The sequence below is a fragment of the Lonchura striata genome, chromosome 2 (genome assembly GCF_046129695.1).
Source record: "Lonchura striata isolate bLonStr1 chromosome 2, bLonStr1.mat, whole genome shotgun sequence".
Classification (NCBI taxonomy): Eukaryota; Metazoa; Chordata; class Aves; order Passeriformes; family Estrildidae; genus Lonchura; species Lonchura striata.
In genome coordinates this window covers 31,447,236-31,463,199 of record NC_134604.1, presented here as the reverse complement: position 1 = coordinate 31,463,199, position 15,964 = coordinate 31,447,236, and the positions used below count along the sequence as shown (strand labels likewise).

General features: G+C 41.8%; 1 protein-coding gene across 5 annotated transcripts in view; it reads right to left on the bottom strand.

Annotated features, from left to right (window-relative positions):
- The window catches only part of RIMKLB (ribosomal modification protein rimK like family member B), a 50,814-nt gene extending 35,197 nt beyond the window's left edge, over positions 1-15,617 (bottom strand). For 3 of the 5 annotated variants that reach the window (XM_077781280.1, XM_021533900.2, XM_077781281.1), the window contains exons 1-3: positions 15,286-15,407; positions 13,798-14,299; positions 7,468-7,688 (exon numbers count right to left, since the gene is read on the bottom strand). In XM_077781280.1, the coding sequence (XP_077637406.1) occupies positions 7,468-7,642 (175 nt within the window). In that variant the 5' untranslated portion in view covers positions 7,643-7,688; positions 13,798-14,299; positions 15,286-15,407. Of the gene's footprint in view, positions 1-7,467; positions 7,689-13,797; positions 14,300-15,065; positions 15,144-15,285; positions 15,408-15,491 lie in introns of those variants that run through there. The other 2 variants (XM_021533902.3, XM_021533903.2) reach the window with 2 other exon arrangements.
- Between the last annotated feature and the right edge of the window lie 347 nt (positions 15,618-15,964).

Genomic DNA, 15,964 nt, shown 5'->3' with positions numbered 1-15,964 from the left:
AAGTTCTATCATTCAAAGCATAAGCATTATAAGGACACCATCACAGATTTTTATGACATTGTAAATATTAATTATTTACAATAAAAGGAAAAAAAATTATCATTTCCATTGTGGCATTCTTTTTGTTGTTCTGCTCTTCATCCCACTCTTTCCATGCAGTAAAGGGCAGATATAAAAGGAAACTGTAATTCTTAAAACTGGTATTTCACCAAAATTTACATGAGCTTATAAAAATAAGAAAATTAAGAGACTCATCCATGGACACTGGTACTCCTAGAAGTCCATATCAATCTAAACACAGGTCTGCACACTGGAAGACCATCTCAACAGAGGTCAAGGTTCAGCAGTACCAGTCTGTCTCACATTCACAGTCACTGAGAATCATTCACAAATGGACAACCACCAGACTGAGAAAAAGTGGACAAAGTCAAAGCTGTTACTGCTTAAAGAACAAGTGATAAGAGTACTTCTCTGATCACAAATCTGGGAAAGCAAGCATAGCCATCAGTTTCATAAAATAAAGTTTTTCGCATCAATACTTGTGCTATCTTCTAATCTCTCCCACTCCAACACACAGTTCACCCTTCTGATTTAAACGCTGAAGAACTGTTTGTGCAGCCACGCTGTTCCCTGACTCGGAGGACTGATGAAGTCTAAAAAAAAACACCTGCCACCAAGAACACACTGGTTTAAAACTACATCAGTATGCAGACCCAGTTCACAATACAACTGCTCAGACAAATGTGCCAGCAAAACTTGCTTAGGTGACACAGCATTGGAACAGGGATTGTTGGAAAAGTGACACAGACACCCCCAGCCAGTTAAAGAGTGTCTTGTCAAATGTTAGGTTAATTTTCATTTCTCGACTAGGATGTATGGAAACACTTATTTTATCTTGCTTTTGTCCCTTTTTACATTGTTTATCATCCAGATGGTCACTCCTGAGAATTCTTACAACAATTAAAAATCTGGCAATGCTTTCTGGCATTTTCAGATATGATGACATGCACGTATGTTCAAGATGATGTGCCCTACAAGTCTGATTTTCCTGGCTGGTTGTTCTAGAACACATGCAAATGAAAAACTTCAGACCTTAGCACAACCCTCTGGAATTAACATAATAAAATATTTCCATGCAGAAACATTCCTACCCCTCCACCTTGCCAAGGTGGCTTTGGACTGAGCCTATATCTACAACTGGTGACATACTGAAGAAGCAGAACAATTTTGAGAAAATCAAATTCACTGTTAGCCTTTGTTATTTTAGCATTAGTTTAAGATGACAATCATTCACATAAGAATAGAAATCCCTGACAGGAAGGAAGAAAACTGCAAGAACATCCAGGATGGTTACAGAGTATAAATCCTTTCTTTCTATATGCATTATAAGAAAGTTGTCTTTGGTGTCATAGTTCTGAAAAAAATAACCAAACCAATTCTTCTTAACATACATGGCAGCTGTTGAAAAGCACTGTTATTAAACTACAATAATAAAGCAAATGTCAAGTTTTTTCTATTAGAGATGTGTTTGTCTTGGGTATCTAATACCAGGGTGTCACATACTAGATTACCCCCTCCTCTAAACACAGCTACCATTCCAAAATCTATATATAGTCCATATCTATATAGTCCAAAACTATATAGTCCATAGTTGTCTAAGAGTAATGCTTATGGTTTTAACAGCAATCAGACTGGAAGTGATCAATTTTCACAGTGAAAAAACATCAGAAACAGTTTCAAGTGATTCTAAGACCAGCACTTTCCACAGCACAAAATCCACTTCATGTCTAACCACCTTCCAGTCCTTTGCACACAATGCAGTCCCTTATCCCACTCTCACTTGAGTCACAAACCGATTTCCCAACTCTGCAGAGGAAGTAATGGCTGCTCTGGCTGTAGTTAATAGCAGGAAACAGGCCAACTCTGCAGTGCTCAGAAAGGCACCTTGCCAAGGCTGCCTGCCTCTGTTCCATCACTCCCAAAGCCACTGCTGCATGCTGCAGGAAAAGCTCTTACATTAAGGTGCACTGCTGGACTAACAAGTGCCAGGGGACTACTGAAACAGCCAGAAGGAAGAGGGCATGACTATGTTCCCTGTTGTGTGATAGATGACAGTCTTTAGGTGACTTACAAAAATATTAAGAGTTTGGTATTTTGATATGGAAACCATTTGATATATGTAAAAGCCCTATCTTACCATGGATCTAGCTGATTCAAAGCGTTTTTCTTACCATTACATGAAAACACAAGAATTTGTAAACCACCCTTACCTTTTTTCCTTCAGCTTTCCATACTTTACAGAAATCTTTCAATTATGCCGATTCCTTCATGTTTATTTCAAATTATGTCTAATCCAGTGTGTGAAAAAAAATCAAAGATCACAACTACTCATTACTAGTTCAAACTAACTAAGTAAGAAATGAAGGACAGATCATACGAAACAAAAGCACATCTTGCAAGATGAAAGACTTAAACACAACACTGCCTTCTATTGCAAAGTTCAGACCCACACTGGAAACCCAGATGCCTAAATTAGCACATCAACCATTACCAAATTAAAAGAATCTACCTTCTAAGTAATTTCTCTGCAGAAAAAATGAAGGTAAGAGATCTGTTTCCAGATGCTACCCATCTGATTTAAGAAAAGTCAGCTGACTGTGCACAATGTATTATTGTTTTAGAATACATGACTATTATACCCTTTTTATTCCTCACCTAAACTGAATGTGAAATTCGGTTTCACATTCCCGAAGGAAAAGCCAAGAAAGTCTTAGGAAAAGTTAATACTTTGTTTTATACTTAAGTGACTTCAACAGCTCAAAGTTCATCAAAGCTACTTTCCTTAAAACCATTTTCCTTCACAGGACAGTATCAGAAAACATGGAGATTCCAAAAATCTACAATAAAGGTATTGGTAAATTGCTGACTGAGTGATTTCAAATTTCTGCTGTTCCAGTAGCAAAAAAATTTAATGAAAGTATTACTATATATAATTTAATGAGAGAAGGATCCAAATTTTCCTAACATTTTCTTCACCAAATAATAGTTCTTGAACTATGCTACCCTACAGGTAAGGTGTGGAGTCTATGGGGAAACATACTACTCAATCCTAGACACAGGGAAGAAGAATATTCAAAATGAGGAGACAACTCACGGTATGTTTTGTCTCTTGTCCATAAAGTCTCTCCTATAGGGTGGGATTTTCCTACCAGCTTCCTCCACCTCCACCTTATCCCACACCACACATTCTTGCTCACAAGCTTTAATTTGTTTAGCTGGAAATTCCTCAAGCCTATTACATCACTGCATTAGCAAGCTAAGACATATAGTTTAAAAGTATACATTTTGACAGGACTCACTACTAAGACTTCACAGAGATGTCTAAAAAATGTCCTGCAAAGTTTTATTGCATTACTTGCTATGTATTTCAAATAAATATAAGAACTGCCAAACTAGATTAGAAAACTAGACATTGAGTTTTTAATCTTTACATCTGGTAAATACCAGATGCCATGCACAAACAAATTAATCCTAAAGCTGACACTACCAGACATTCCAACCATGAGAAAATTCCTGGTTTGAAGTATTTCTGGAGCTATAACTAAATCAACATAAATACAAGCCATTCTCTGAAAGAACAACCCCACTCTAGCCTGTGTACCAGAGCTAGGAATTGTGTGACCACAAAAAGGTTTGGTGCAACAATCTATTCCTACAGAGAACTGTTAATTATTTGCTGGAGTTAATCTTCCATTGGGTTGGCCAACTCAACTCACACAAACACCAGACCCTGCAAAGGAGCAGACAACTTGGTAAACCTTTTTTTTTTTAATTAGCTGAGGTACAACATGAAAGCAACCCAAGAGAGACATTAATTCCTTTACAAGGCAAGCAGCAACAGCAAAGTTGGAAAGAGACAAGAGGAACACAGCTGCTCCACTCAGCAGTAGATTGTCCTAGACTGGTTTAGTTTCAAGAATTTAGCTCTTAAGAAACTTAGGCTACAGCTACACAGCTTAAGTTTAAATCAAACCAGTTCAGTTATCACCCTCCACTTTCTTGTCCATTCCTGTGCAACAATGTTGTGCATATCTGATTCAGTAACCATCTCAGCACACTCAACCCACCATACAAGCAGAAAAAATTAATTTATACAGCTCTACTCTTCCACTTATTTTTTCTCAGCTTTTGCCTTGTAAATCTACAGAGTACTACTGCTACTGTGGAAAAGATAAAGGAGTGCATGGGCTTGGGTAAGCAGACACCTATTCAAGTAAGGCATAAACCATAGTTAATTTCAAAAAACACTTGTTTGAACTTATTTTCAAAACCATTTAAGCATAAATCAGTCTAAGAATTTCCTTTTAGACTAGAAAGGAAAAACTTTAATTCTACATCTTTTAACTTGCATTTACAATCGCTTCTGGACTCATGCTGTGTTGAAGTATTTAATGTGGATCTTGAGCTGCATACAGGTTCATCATGCGGCCGGTGATCCAGGGACTGTATGGGGTGCTTGGGATTTTGGGTCATCCTGAGTTTCAGCTGTGAAAGAAAAGGAACCAGCAGGGATTGCTGGGCCTACACTGTTGGTTTGCTTTTAGAATCCAGCCACACTTCCCATCCAGCCCTGCAGTACAGCAGAGACTTGCCCCAAGGAGTGGCTGCTGCTGAATCCACTGAGTGAAACAACCCCCCTCCTCCCACTTTCCCTTTGGCCATGACAAATCTTATTTCTGACAGATACAAATTTTGTAAATCTCAGCATCACAAAAGCTTTATGAATCTGACTTTGGCCTGGGCATCAGTGATACCTGCATGGGTGTGCTCTACTGTTAAGGCTTAAGCCATGTGGTTGTGGAAGCGACAATTTTCACATGCATGTATCCCACAGTTCTGCTCAATTTTCCTAAATTCAGAAGTGTCTTTTCCACTCTACCCCTGTGAAGTAAATAATTTTAAGCTTTTTAATATCTTATGCTGAATTTTTGGACTCTGAAGTCTCCAGCCATGTTCCTGTCAGTCAGCAAGCCCACAAGAAGGATTACTGACTCTGTCATCTAAAGAAGGTTTTGAGGTTTTAAATAGCGCCCTGTAATATCCAACTTGACCATGTAAATTTAACATTCTTCTAACAATTTACTTAAGAAATTGTCTTGGTTTTAAAGGACCAAAAAAGCTCCAATCAAAGTGTGAATATGTGGGGAAAAAACCCAGCTATTGCTTCCTCCAATATCATGTATTGGTTCAGATTTTGAGCCTTGAATTGCCAAGCTTTCAGACAAAAATAATAGAAAAGGAAGCAAAAGCACATGATTATCCACTGAAGATACATTCTCTTCATCAACTCCTCTATGTCATAGAAAATTTTACTCAACCTGGATCCCTCACACAACAGTAGATAACAAAAAGGGTACAGAATGCACTACCTCCTGGATTTCGTTCCAGGACACCATTTCCTAGGCCAACTGAGGTCTTTAAAAAGGATAATAAAATACAAAGCTTTTGCTTGTGCCGTGCCCGCCAGCAGAAATCTTTATCAAAGCACATGCAAAAGCTCTAGAAAAAACACAACTGGAAAATTAAGAGGGAAGATTATTCACTGCTCTCTCCAAGAGAAGGAATTGTTTGATACAAGACAATTGCCAATGCTCATAAAAAAAAACAAAAACAAAAACAAAAAACACAACTAGACAGACCAAACTACTTATTAAAAAAAAAAATTCTATCCACAATCTTTCAACACTTATATGTCACTCCTTTTCAAATGGTCAGTTATATGCATCATATTGAATGAACAATTTGTATGAGAATAATTACCCTTTTCTTGCATTTTGTTCTAGTAGTAATGTTCTTAATTTTTCCTGTTCTTTTACTACACATTCTCCAATATTAGTTTTCCAACTTGCATTACTTTTATCTTTTTCCTTGCAGTAGACACAGCACTAGGAGACATCAGACAGAAGAGAGCAGAAAGGTCCACAATTTACACTTGCCCTATCTAATTCCCCAAAAACAGACAGAAGACAGAAAAGAAGAAATCACCACGAAATAAAAAACAGTACTGAAATGCTGAAGGACTAATTGTGCATCTCAGAGACTACAGCTACAGTCCAGGATGGCTATGTTCCCATTACACTCTGTCCAAAGGAACACGCTCAGAGCTCAGACTTTCTGACAAGAAGTTACCTTGATCTGAAGACATCCTACAGAATTTCAATCTGTGATAAAAGTCATAAGACTCTTCAGATTAAAAGACAAAATAGGTAAACAGAAGTTTAGAAATACCAGAATAAAAAATACTGGATTTACCACACAGGTGTTTTATACTTGATTGACCAAAATAGGGTATAAATTCTGACCAAAGTTCTTCCCCAGAGTCAGTTTTATGATTCCCTTCCCACATATGGTTTCCCAAAGAGGAACAAGGTATATATGGCAGCCTCTTCTTCACGGCTGAGGTTACTTTCATATTTTCTTCCCTCACAAAATTACTCTAATACAACTTTCAGAAATGTAATTCTTCCCTGGGTCTCCAGCAATACATTTTTTTGACTGATAAATGGGGAAGATGAATGAAAGAGTTAAAGGTAAAAAAAACCCAATACAATCTCCTTGCTTTAGGAAATCCAAATTAACAAATGCTGAAACAAAAATAAATTATAAGTGTTACACAGCTTGACATTGGTGGTATTAGTATCTTCCCATCACATAAGCTTACTGTCTACAGTAATAGATAGTAAGTAATAATCCTTTTACTTAACATTTCTAATGCAACTTAATATTTTACTTTTCCTTTTTAATCAGCACAAGAAAAAAAAAAAAGCTAGTAGGAAAATAGAACAGAAATCTTACCATTTAGTTTTAAACACCGTAAGTTGTAGTAATAGCTCAAATTATTTGATGCACATATTTTATCAGCACTGTTCTTTTTTGGAATTCACATAACTTCACATCTGTACAGCAGCATGCTTTAGTTACGTCACATTATAACCTCTAGTTCCATGACACTTTGTACTTTTCATTGAAAATTCCTTTTAGATTATTTCCAGTGTTTTCTATTTTGGAGCCAGAACACAAACAGAAGAAAAAAGTCCCTCTGAAACTCTTAAATGTGACCCACAAAGTTCAAGTACTGAAGTAAAAATTAAACTCCATGATTCCTTATTAATTCAGGGGTCCTGTAGCCCTTACCCTAGACTCACCAAAATGAAACAATCCTCCTCTTTTTTCTGCAGAGGGAAGGCAAAATGGCTCTAATGCAAATTAGCAAACTGAACAATTATATTTGATTAACATAATACATTCTAAACAAAAACTGTAGGATGTACATCTACATGATTTAGATGATAAATGGTAGGTAGTCTGGCATATATGGAATTCGTTATTAAATAATATCGATGCTCCATTTTACAATCTTTTTCCAAGTACCCCTTCAGCCCACTCCCAGCCCTAGCTCATTCTCACCAAGATTTCCATCCTCAATGGTCAGCACCACTTCATCCATCACCAAGGCCCGGAAATCCAGCTCCTCTTCACAGCACTTGGCCTTCAGTGCTCTCAGGATCTCCTGCTGAGGGTAATCTTCTCTGATGCGGCGGTCTGTTAAGAACCACAGCCTGGGAGCAACTGAACTGCACATCTTGGACTTTTCTTGCAACCTTCAAGGTCTCCTTCCAATGGAACTGCTAGACAGTGGAGAAGATGAGACTCTGTTACAGAGTACACAGGCTCTTATCTTCACGATCCCTCCTGTACTAAGTCCCACTTCCTCTGCACAAGTCAGTTCCTTTCAACAGGCTGCAACTTCCAACCTCCAAGAAACAAAATAATGTCTACACCTACTCTGCAACCAAAAGTACCAACAGCAGAAACAAATCTGTTTCCATTCCATGAATGTTAAATGCTAGAAATTAGGTCTTGGTCTCATCCCAGCTTTCTCCTCAAGAAGAACACAAAGATGTAACTGAAAACAATTTGAATGGCCACGTCTGAAGGCCAGAATTTCAACTTCATTATTAGGATAATTCCTTCTAGTGAAATAACTCTGCCTTTCTCTTAGGCACTGCTAAAATACCCAGTGATACACTTGATTTGTCTCATTCCACCACATATGAAAGAGTAGAGTGTAACAAACTCTTTATGTTAAAAAAGCAGACCAGAAGAACAGAAATTCATTACCACAGAATCTTCCAGGTAACTATTTAGGACTGGTTTGCTCTCACAAATATTTCGCATCTGCTGTGAGATATACTTAGAAATATATTAAGTAGTATCCAGAACACATAATAATGGTAAAGCCAACAGAAACAAGGAACAACAAACTGTCAGGAATACAGAACATTAACACATAAAACAAAGCAAAATCAAGGTCAGAGTGTCAGTAGTAGCCCTTTCTTGCTTCAAATCAATTTTTTAAAACCACCTTTACACATAAACAACATTAATGAATTCAGGAGCAAGAACAAAAAATACAGTTAAAATTGAAGAATTTCAATAGGCTTAGAACTGATAATAGCAAGGTACTGCTCCTTTTGCTTTGAATACAGAGGACATGGGCTATTTTTGACTGAATATATTTTTACTGAAATATTTTAAACACTGTAAACCAATTACAGGTATGTTAATGGACTACTTCTTTATCTTCAATAAAGACAAGCATGGTGTAGGGAATAGGAATTCTGGAAAAAAACAGAATCGTTTTCTGTGCCACCTTTAAACTTTCCTATTAAAATAAAGATGTAAAAATCATAACTTTCACCAATATAACTGAATAAGCTCCTAGCAGAACTGAACTCTGAGATAGAAACAGGAGTTTTGCCTGGTAGTCATAATGACTGCTGCCAGCAGACAAGGTAAGTACTAGAACATCTTTAGTGTATAATTGCTATCACTTGATATCACAAAGGATTTTAGTTTCTGCAGCAGGTTCTGGGACAAAAGGATTGTTTAGTTACAACTATAGGAACCAGCCAGTTTTTTCTAGCATTAAAAAACTTTTTTTTTCTACCACAACATCTTTTTCTTAATAAGAAAATAAAATTTAAAATGGACATTTTTATCCCTGGTACTGAGAACCGTAGTAACAACACACAAAGACTGTGAGATTTTTTTTTCCATTGATTTGGTAAATGAGGTGCAATAATAAAGCCAAGGCCTACAGTTCTTCTAACAGACTGGAAAAAGGCAGAAGTTATGGAAAGACAATCACAGACCCAGACCAGCCCTTCAATGCAGTCAAGATGTTCAAGGTACAGCAGGAAAAAGAGTGTTTTCTCCCTGGAGAAAAATGGGTGTGGGAAGTTATAAAGAGTATCTTTTGATCTCTCCAAGAACCTTTGTTCTTCAAAGCAGCTGGAAGTGAAAAGGGCAAGACGAGGCTTGGGCTGGCAATGGCTGACATCTATCAGACCGTGCCCCACTTGTGTGTCCCTTAACAATGCACGCCTGGACGCGGCAGTTTACAGGAAGTTCCTGGAACAACATCCCTTGCTGGGCACGGGACAGCCCGTGCTCCGCAGGAATGCCCCGCCGCAGGCCCAGCCCGGAGCCGCGGGCACTGCCCCCAGCGCTGCCATTTGCAGCGCGGCTGGCGGGGCGCAGCGGCGCCACCTGCCGCCCCTGCCGGGCAGCGCCGCTCTGCCCCCGGCCCCGACGGGCGCGTCCCGCCAACAGCGGGAGAACGCCGAGCGCATGGAAAAACACACCACGCACACTTTCGCAGAGTTTAAAAAAAAGAAAACAAAAACAAAAACCAAACATAAATCAGAAACCATCGTCAATCTTCTGCCTGCTTGGGGTTTTAGTTTGGGTTTTTTGTGGTTTGAGCCTCTTTCTCCCTCAGTACTGGTTCTAACGCTAATGCAAGAACCAAGTATTTTCTCCCCATTTTTGCCTTCTTTGCCAATCTGCTTCAATTTTTCTCAAAGCCCTTCATTACATGGCCCCATCTCCACCCCCTGAAATACACCATCATCTCTCCCTGACTGTCATTTCAGCACTTAATTTCTTAAAATTCAACAAAGGATTGAAGAAGAAAGAAAAAAGGTATACCCTTCTCTTTCCTCCATTTTCTACTTTTGAAAGAAGTTACAACATTGCTAAGAAGAGCCACCCATATATATCAAGGAGGATATTAAACCAGCGGGTGTATAAAAATGCCTTTGGTATGGCTATTTGTCCTTCTCCTAATACTACATCTCATTTGCTCAAAAATCTTAATGGTTTTATAAATGTATATACGAAAGCCCCCATCTTATCATAAGATAGGCAGGCAACAATCTCAAATCTGCAAGTAAAGACTGAGAAGCTCACTTTAGAACAAACTACAAGCCCGCAGCAGAGACAGAAACTAGCAGTCCTAAATCTTGGATCCTTTACCTCCAACCCAGTACCATATTTTTTTTCTACCCAAAAGAATTTCTTTTTCTAACATTCTGCTCCTAAAGCCGGAATATATTCATCAGTTTCAGTCTCACCTTATAATCTATTTTGATTGTGTAAGAAATCCCACATAACAAAACTTGCAATTTACCCTATTAACCCAAACATCTTAAAATTCCCTTGCACATTCTCAAGAAAATGGTCTGTAGGAGGAAAGCGGTGTTGCAGACAGATGCACAAAAGCATTAGGCTCTGAAGTTGGCTATTACTGCCAGAATTCTTCCCTGAAAACCAACTCCACCCATTTCAATCTAAAAGACACAGCCTCAGACAATGCTGGGTGTGCAGAGAATACTTCCTAATCCATGAGAGCATCTACTGCAAAGAAACTATGGTATATATAAGGGGAAGATCAGATGTTTAAATAACTTTAAGATGGCCACTTCAAGTGCATTTTTCACTCAAAGCTACTACAGTCAAAGTAAGTACAATCTTTCAATAACTACTTCACAGATTTATGAAAATAGAAGGCAAAAAATAATCACAAACTTAACTGCATGTAACAGGTGAGGAGAGGGGAAAAGGGTGGTATCAAAGTAAAAGGTCTGTGATAAAAATCAAACTGTGTGTCACACCAGCCAAGCAGACACTGCCACAACTGCTTCAGGAATACACTGCGTGGAACAGATTCCTTGCAATTTATGGAGGGAATGAACGCTCACCTCATCTTTCAGCTCTGGCACCCTTATCCTGGTTAAGCCAGGCCTTACTCCAGCAATCACACAGCAGCTTCCTTCCCTCCCCAGCACATGCAAACCTATTTCCTCCCACATTCCTTCAATCTGCAGTACACCTCTAGCAGCTGTTCTAACAAAAGCACTCACTGTGCTCCTTTTTTTACTTTACATCATATATGAATATGCTTTATTGAAATAACAGGAAATTCAGCCAATCAGATCAGCTGTCTAGAAAGATCTGGAAATCTTCTCTGAAGACCACTCTTTTTGCCTTGAAGGGGGTGTTCTCTTCACAGAGAAGATTAAAGACCCCCCTCTCTTTCCAGGAATGGGAGATTGGTCTCCATGGCTGATTTACTCATTCTCCTGTCTTCAAAACCCAAAAGTAGGAGAAAAATAGACTAGTTTCTTTTTCACCATGATGTATTTCCCTTAACATGAAACAAGAAACCCATTTTTAGGAGATGCTGATTAATTTATGTACTATTGATAAATGTGTAAGATAAAAGGTATCTAGTATAAAAAAAATAAAAGTTCAGTAATCTTTCTGTTGAGGATGCAACTCCTCATGCTTTTGTAAATTAAAAAGTCTAGGTTGTGTCTTCCCTATGGGAATAATGAATGGAATCCCAAATGTTTATAGTATCAAGGATCAACGTGATCTAGCTATTCCACCTGCTAGACCTGTGATCTGATGTTGCAGCACACTCCCACCGCCTACAGCGGGATCTGGGAAACACCTTAGTGGAACAGTTATTACCCAGAATCGCCCCTTTTTTAGAGCTCGGCTCAGACTCTCAAGTTACAGCACTGTGCAGATAACACAAACTCCACAGATTTCACTGTTTAATACAGAGGTAAAACCAAACTTTAGTTTTAGCATACCTCTAGGCATGTTTAATCCCTACAGTTGAGATACTGACAATAAAAATCTCAGGGAAGTGCGAAGGAATGAGCAAGAGACTGACAGCCACAACCGCCATGGGAAATGGAGAACTAGGAGAAACACTGCTCCAAGCACTCGCCTCACTACGAGTAATATTAACAACACCATTAATGTTTATCCCTTAATACTCATTTTCAGAACAGTGCTATTCAATCTGGAAAAGATATTTTGATTTCCTTTTCATCATAAATTAGCTAAGGCTTAAAACTGAGTACGCATTTCCAATAAACCAATCATGTCTACCATTACAGCAGTTTCTAGAATGGCTGGAATGATGCATTTCAAGACAGTGAAGACCTAAGAATGGCTGGCAGATGCTTGCATGTTATCTCCTTCAGGAGTCACCTCAAGGCAGATCTGAATTATAAAGTCAGTCTTAGATAGCAGGCCAGCTAAACAGCTAATGAACAATTGTCCAGCACATGACCCAGCATGTTATCCATCATACACTGTCATGGAAGTCTCTGTCTCATCTTAATGAGAAGAGAGCTGTATTTGAAACATCCCAGAAATAGGACTTTCTATGTCATAGGGAGAGCAGGTCTGCAAACAGTTCATGGCTGTTTTGAGCATAAAGCGATTTCTTTTCCACACAAACATACCAGAATGATGATCGTCTAAAGAAAATGTTACAAAATATGTACGGATGATGAATATATCACATGGTGATAGAGAAAAGAACTGACATCTTTAGAAAAATAAATCCAAGATAAGTCAACTCGTTCCTAACAATGCTGCTTCATGGTGACGCTTAAGGCCAACATCAAGAAAAATTCCTCTTTTATATACCAGAAACTAGTTTTCCTAAGACTGTCACGTAACTGTTTGAGAATCTTTGGAAAGGACACATTTTTAAAAGCTGAAGAATCTGAAAAATTAAAATAGTTATTTAAATGCATTTTATATAATATATTGAAAAGCTGCAGCGCAATCTGTCCACTGCTGCTGCATTATCATCCACCCTCTACACATGCACCGGAGAATTGAAAGTCTCTGCAGGCAGGTGAACCCCCAAGCACACCTCTTTGAAAGCACAGCATTCACCTCCTTTTCCCTTTGAGATTTGTAGACTGCAACAGCCAAAGGATATGGGAATATATTAATTGTTCCCATTCATTCCCACCCCTGCAGACGGGCAACTGCACTCCCCATGATGGCTTTCATCTCCTTGTCTCCACCTTTGCACTGAGTGATGTTCAAGATGCTAGCAGCAATCCTCCCAGGCACAGCTTCCTCTGAAAGGCAGCAGACATCCACACCCCCCCATCTTTCCTCCCCTATGTTCATGCTTACAAGTAGAAGGCAAGATTCCTCATTCACACACCCCACTTCCCGATCACCACCGCATAATCCATTCTCTTTCCTCCCCGCAGCATGAGCCCAATACTGGTCAGTATCAGCCATCCTTCTACTTTGGTCTTGGTATTTTTTTTTCCAACAACAGGCTCTCAGCTTTTTCATGCCCCTCCACTGTCCCTGTGTGCGCACGCACGCACGACCCTGTGCAAATAAAACACACCATTTCCTCCCACATCAGCTGCTTTTCCACCTGTGCCAGGTTCCCCCGCAGTGTGGTACAAATTCCCCCTCTCCTCCCCGATCCGTGTGTACACAGCCAGTTTTCCCTCCTCCCTTCCCCCACCCCACAGTCTCTGTGCATGCCTCTCCCAGCGCCTGGAGTGGGGGAAGGGAAACATGCACTGCGTGAATGAATGGGCTGAAGAGACTTACCAGAAATTTGGTGAGGAAGGAGTGGAAGACGAAAAAGGGACTAAAGATGGGTGTTTCCTTCAGCGTGCCAAGCGCTGCTTCAGTTCTGGCTCCCTTAAGGAGGTCACGTGTCTCGCTAGGTACCCCTTTTCCTGGATCCTCTACTAACCAAAAAGGGTGGCACAGAAGTCTTCTGGATGCCTCCCTGCACTACACCCCAAAGGAGGGAAGGGTACTGCTGAAGCTCCCAAAGCAAGCAAGCAGTGATAACGTTTTCCTGGTCCTGTCAGGCACTGTCTAGCGGACACCTCTGGGACCAGGGTAGATTTCTGAGGGAGGATGGGGGGAGTAAATCAATGTTTAAAATAATTCCCAAATTGTTCTCCCCTACGGAGCAGGGAAGGATGGGAAAGAGTAAAAAGAGTACTGGTGAAGAGCTGCAGCTTTCTATGTAAAAGAAATTCAATCCTTGTGTCTCTACTTCCTCAGAACTAAATCCCTAAATGACTGAAGTCACCAACACCTAGGGAGGAAAAAGAAAAAAGAAACATCCCTATTAGACATAAACATACAAAGGTATGAAATAAACTAAATCCCAAAGGAAGAAAAGGTGCAATTCAAAACAGTAAGCAAAGCCAAAAGAAAAATGATGACATGAACATAATTAGAGGAAATGTGCAACTTTAAGTATTATACACAAATATACTATCACACAAACCAGTATTAAGGGGAGAAAGCCCTTAAAGCTAAGCAGTTTGTTCTTTTACTTAAGAATGTGCGTTCAATGGATAGACAAATCCGTACCGACAGGGGAACATATGAGGAAATTAAGTTTCTAAACCTACAAAAACTATTCCTATTTATTTGTGAGTCGACTTTAAACCTCTCCCCCAGAATAACCGTTAGGATTCAGACGAGAATCTGAATCTGGAGAAAAGTACGTTTCAGTTCAGAAGCGTGTATTCCTATGCATTAGGAGCATGTACTCCCATGCATTACAACCCACGCTGCCACAAAAAATAAACAGCGGTTTATAAACGGTGACAAAAAAAAGGAAAAAAAGACAAAAAACCCAAACCAAAAATAACATGTCTAGAGGATGCTTGCTTAAATGATGGAATCAATCCAAGATTAACAGTGGCACGCTTGGAACACGGAGCCCCCGGTACGATCTCAGGCAGTTAAGACACCGATGTGCCACCAGCTCTTTTTTAAACACCGGAAAACAAAAGGGGAGAGGAAACCTAGTTGGGAAGATCTTGCTGCCAGACCCAACGCCGGTCACACACCCCCCTAGCTCCATCACGTGAAGATCAGCCCCCACAGCCACGGCCGCTCCTCACGGACCCGTGCGGGGACGCGGCCGCCGAGCGAGCCCGCGGGGCGGCGGCCCGCACCCCGCGCTCGCAGCGCACCGACCCGCCCGCGGAACGCGGGGCCCGGGCCCCTCCCGCCCCCGCCCCTCGCCCCCCGAGCGGCCGCCGCCGCCGCTCCCCCTCCGCCACCCACCTGGGCGCCCCGGCGGGCGCGGCGGGGAGGCGCGGGCAGCTCGCCCCGCTCGGCGCGCGGGGGACGCAGCACAATCACCATGGGCGCAGCGCGGCGGGGCGGGACGGCCGTGAGGGGACGGTCCCAACCACCCCCCGCCCGCCCCCTCCCCGGGCACGGCGGACCCCACCCCCGCGGGCTCGCGCCCGCTCAGCCCGACATCTCACCCGCCCCGGGCACCGCCGAGCCTGAGGGGACCCGCGGGGCGCCCACCCCCACCCCCTCCGGCACCGGGCCTGGGAAGGAGGGCGCGGGGCGACGAAGGCTCCGGGGAGACGCGCCCCTTCCTCCCCGCCGGCGGCGCGGTCCTAGAGGGAAGCGAGCGACGCGACGCGACGCTCCGCTCGTCCCCCCCGCCGCCACCCCGCCTTCCCCCCGCCTCGGTGTCCCTCCTCCCCGCGGCTGAGGCGAGGAGGCCGCGGCTGTTCCCTGCACCGAGCCCCCCGCCCGCCGCCGCCTCCCGCGCTCGCTCGCGGCGAAGCGGCCGCGGGGCCGTAACGGCCGCGCCGGGCTTGGCACGCGCGGGCAGCGCGAGGGCGGCGGCGCCGGGATGGCCCGGACCGAGCCGGGCCGGGCCGGGCCGGACCGGACCGAACTCGTGAGCGGCGGCACCGCCGCTGAGGTGGCTGAGGCCGCCCTC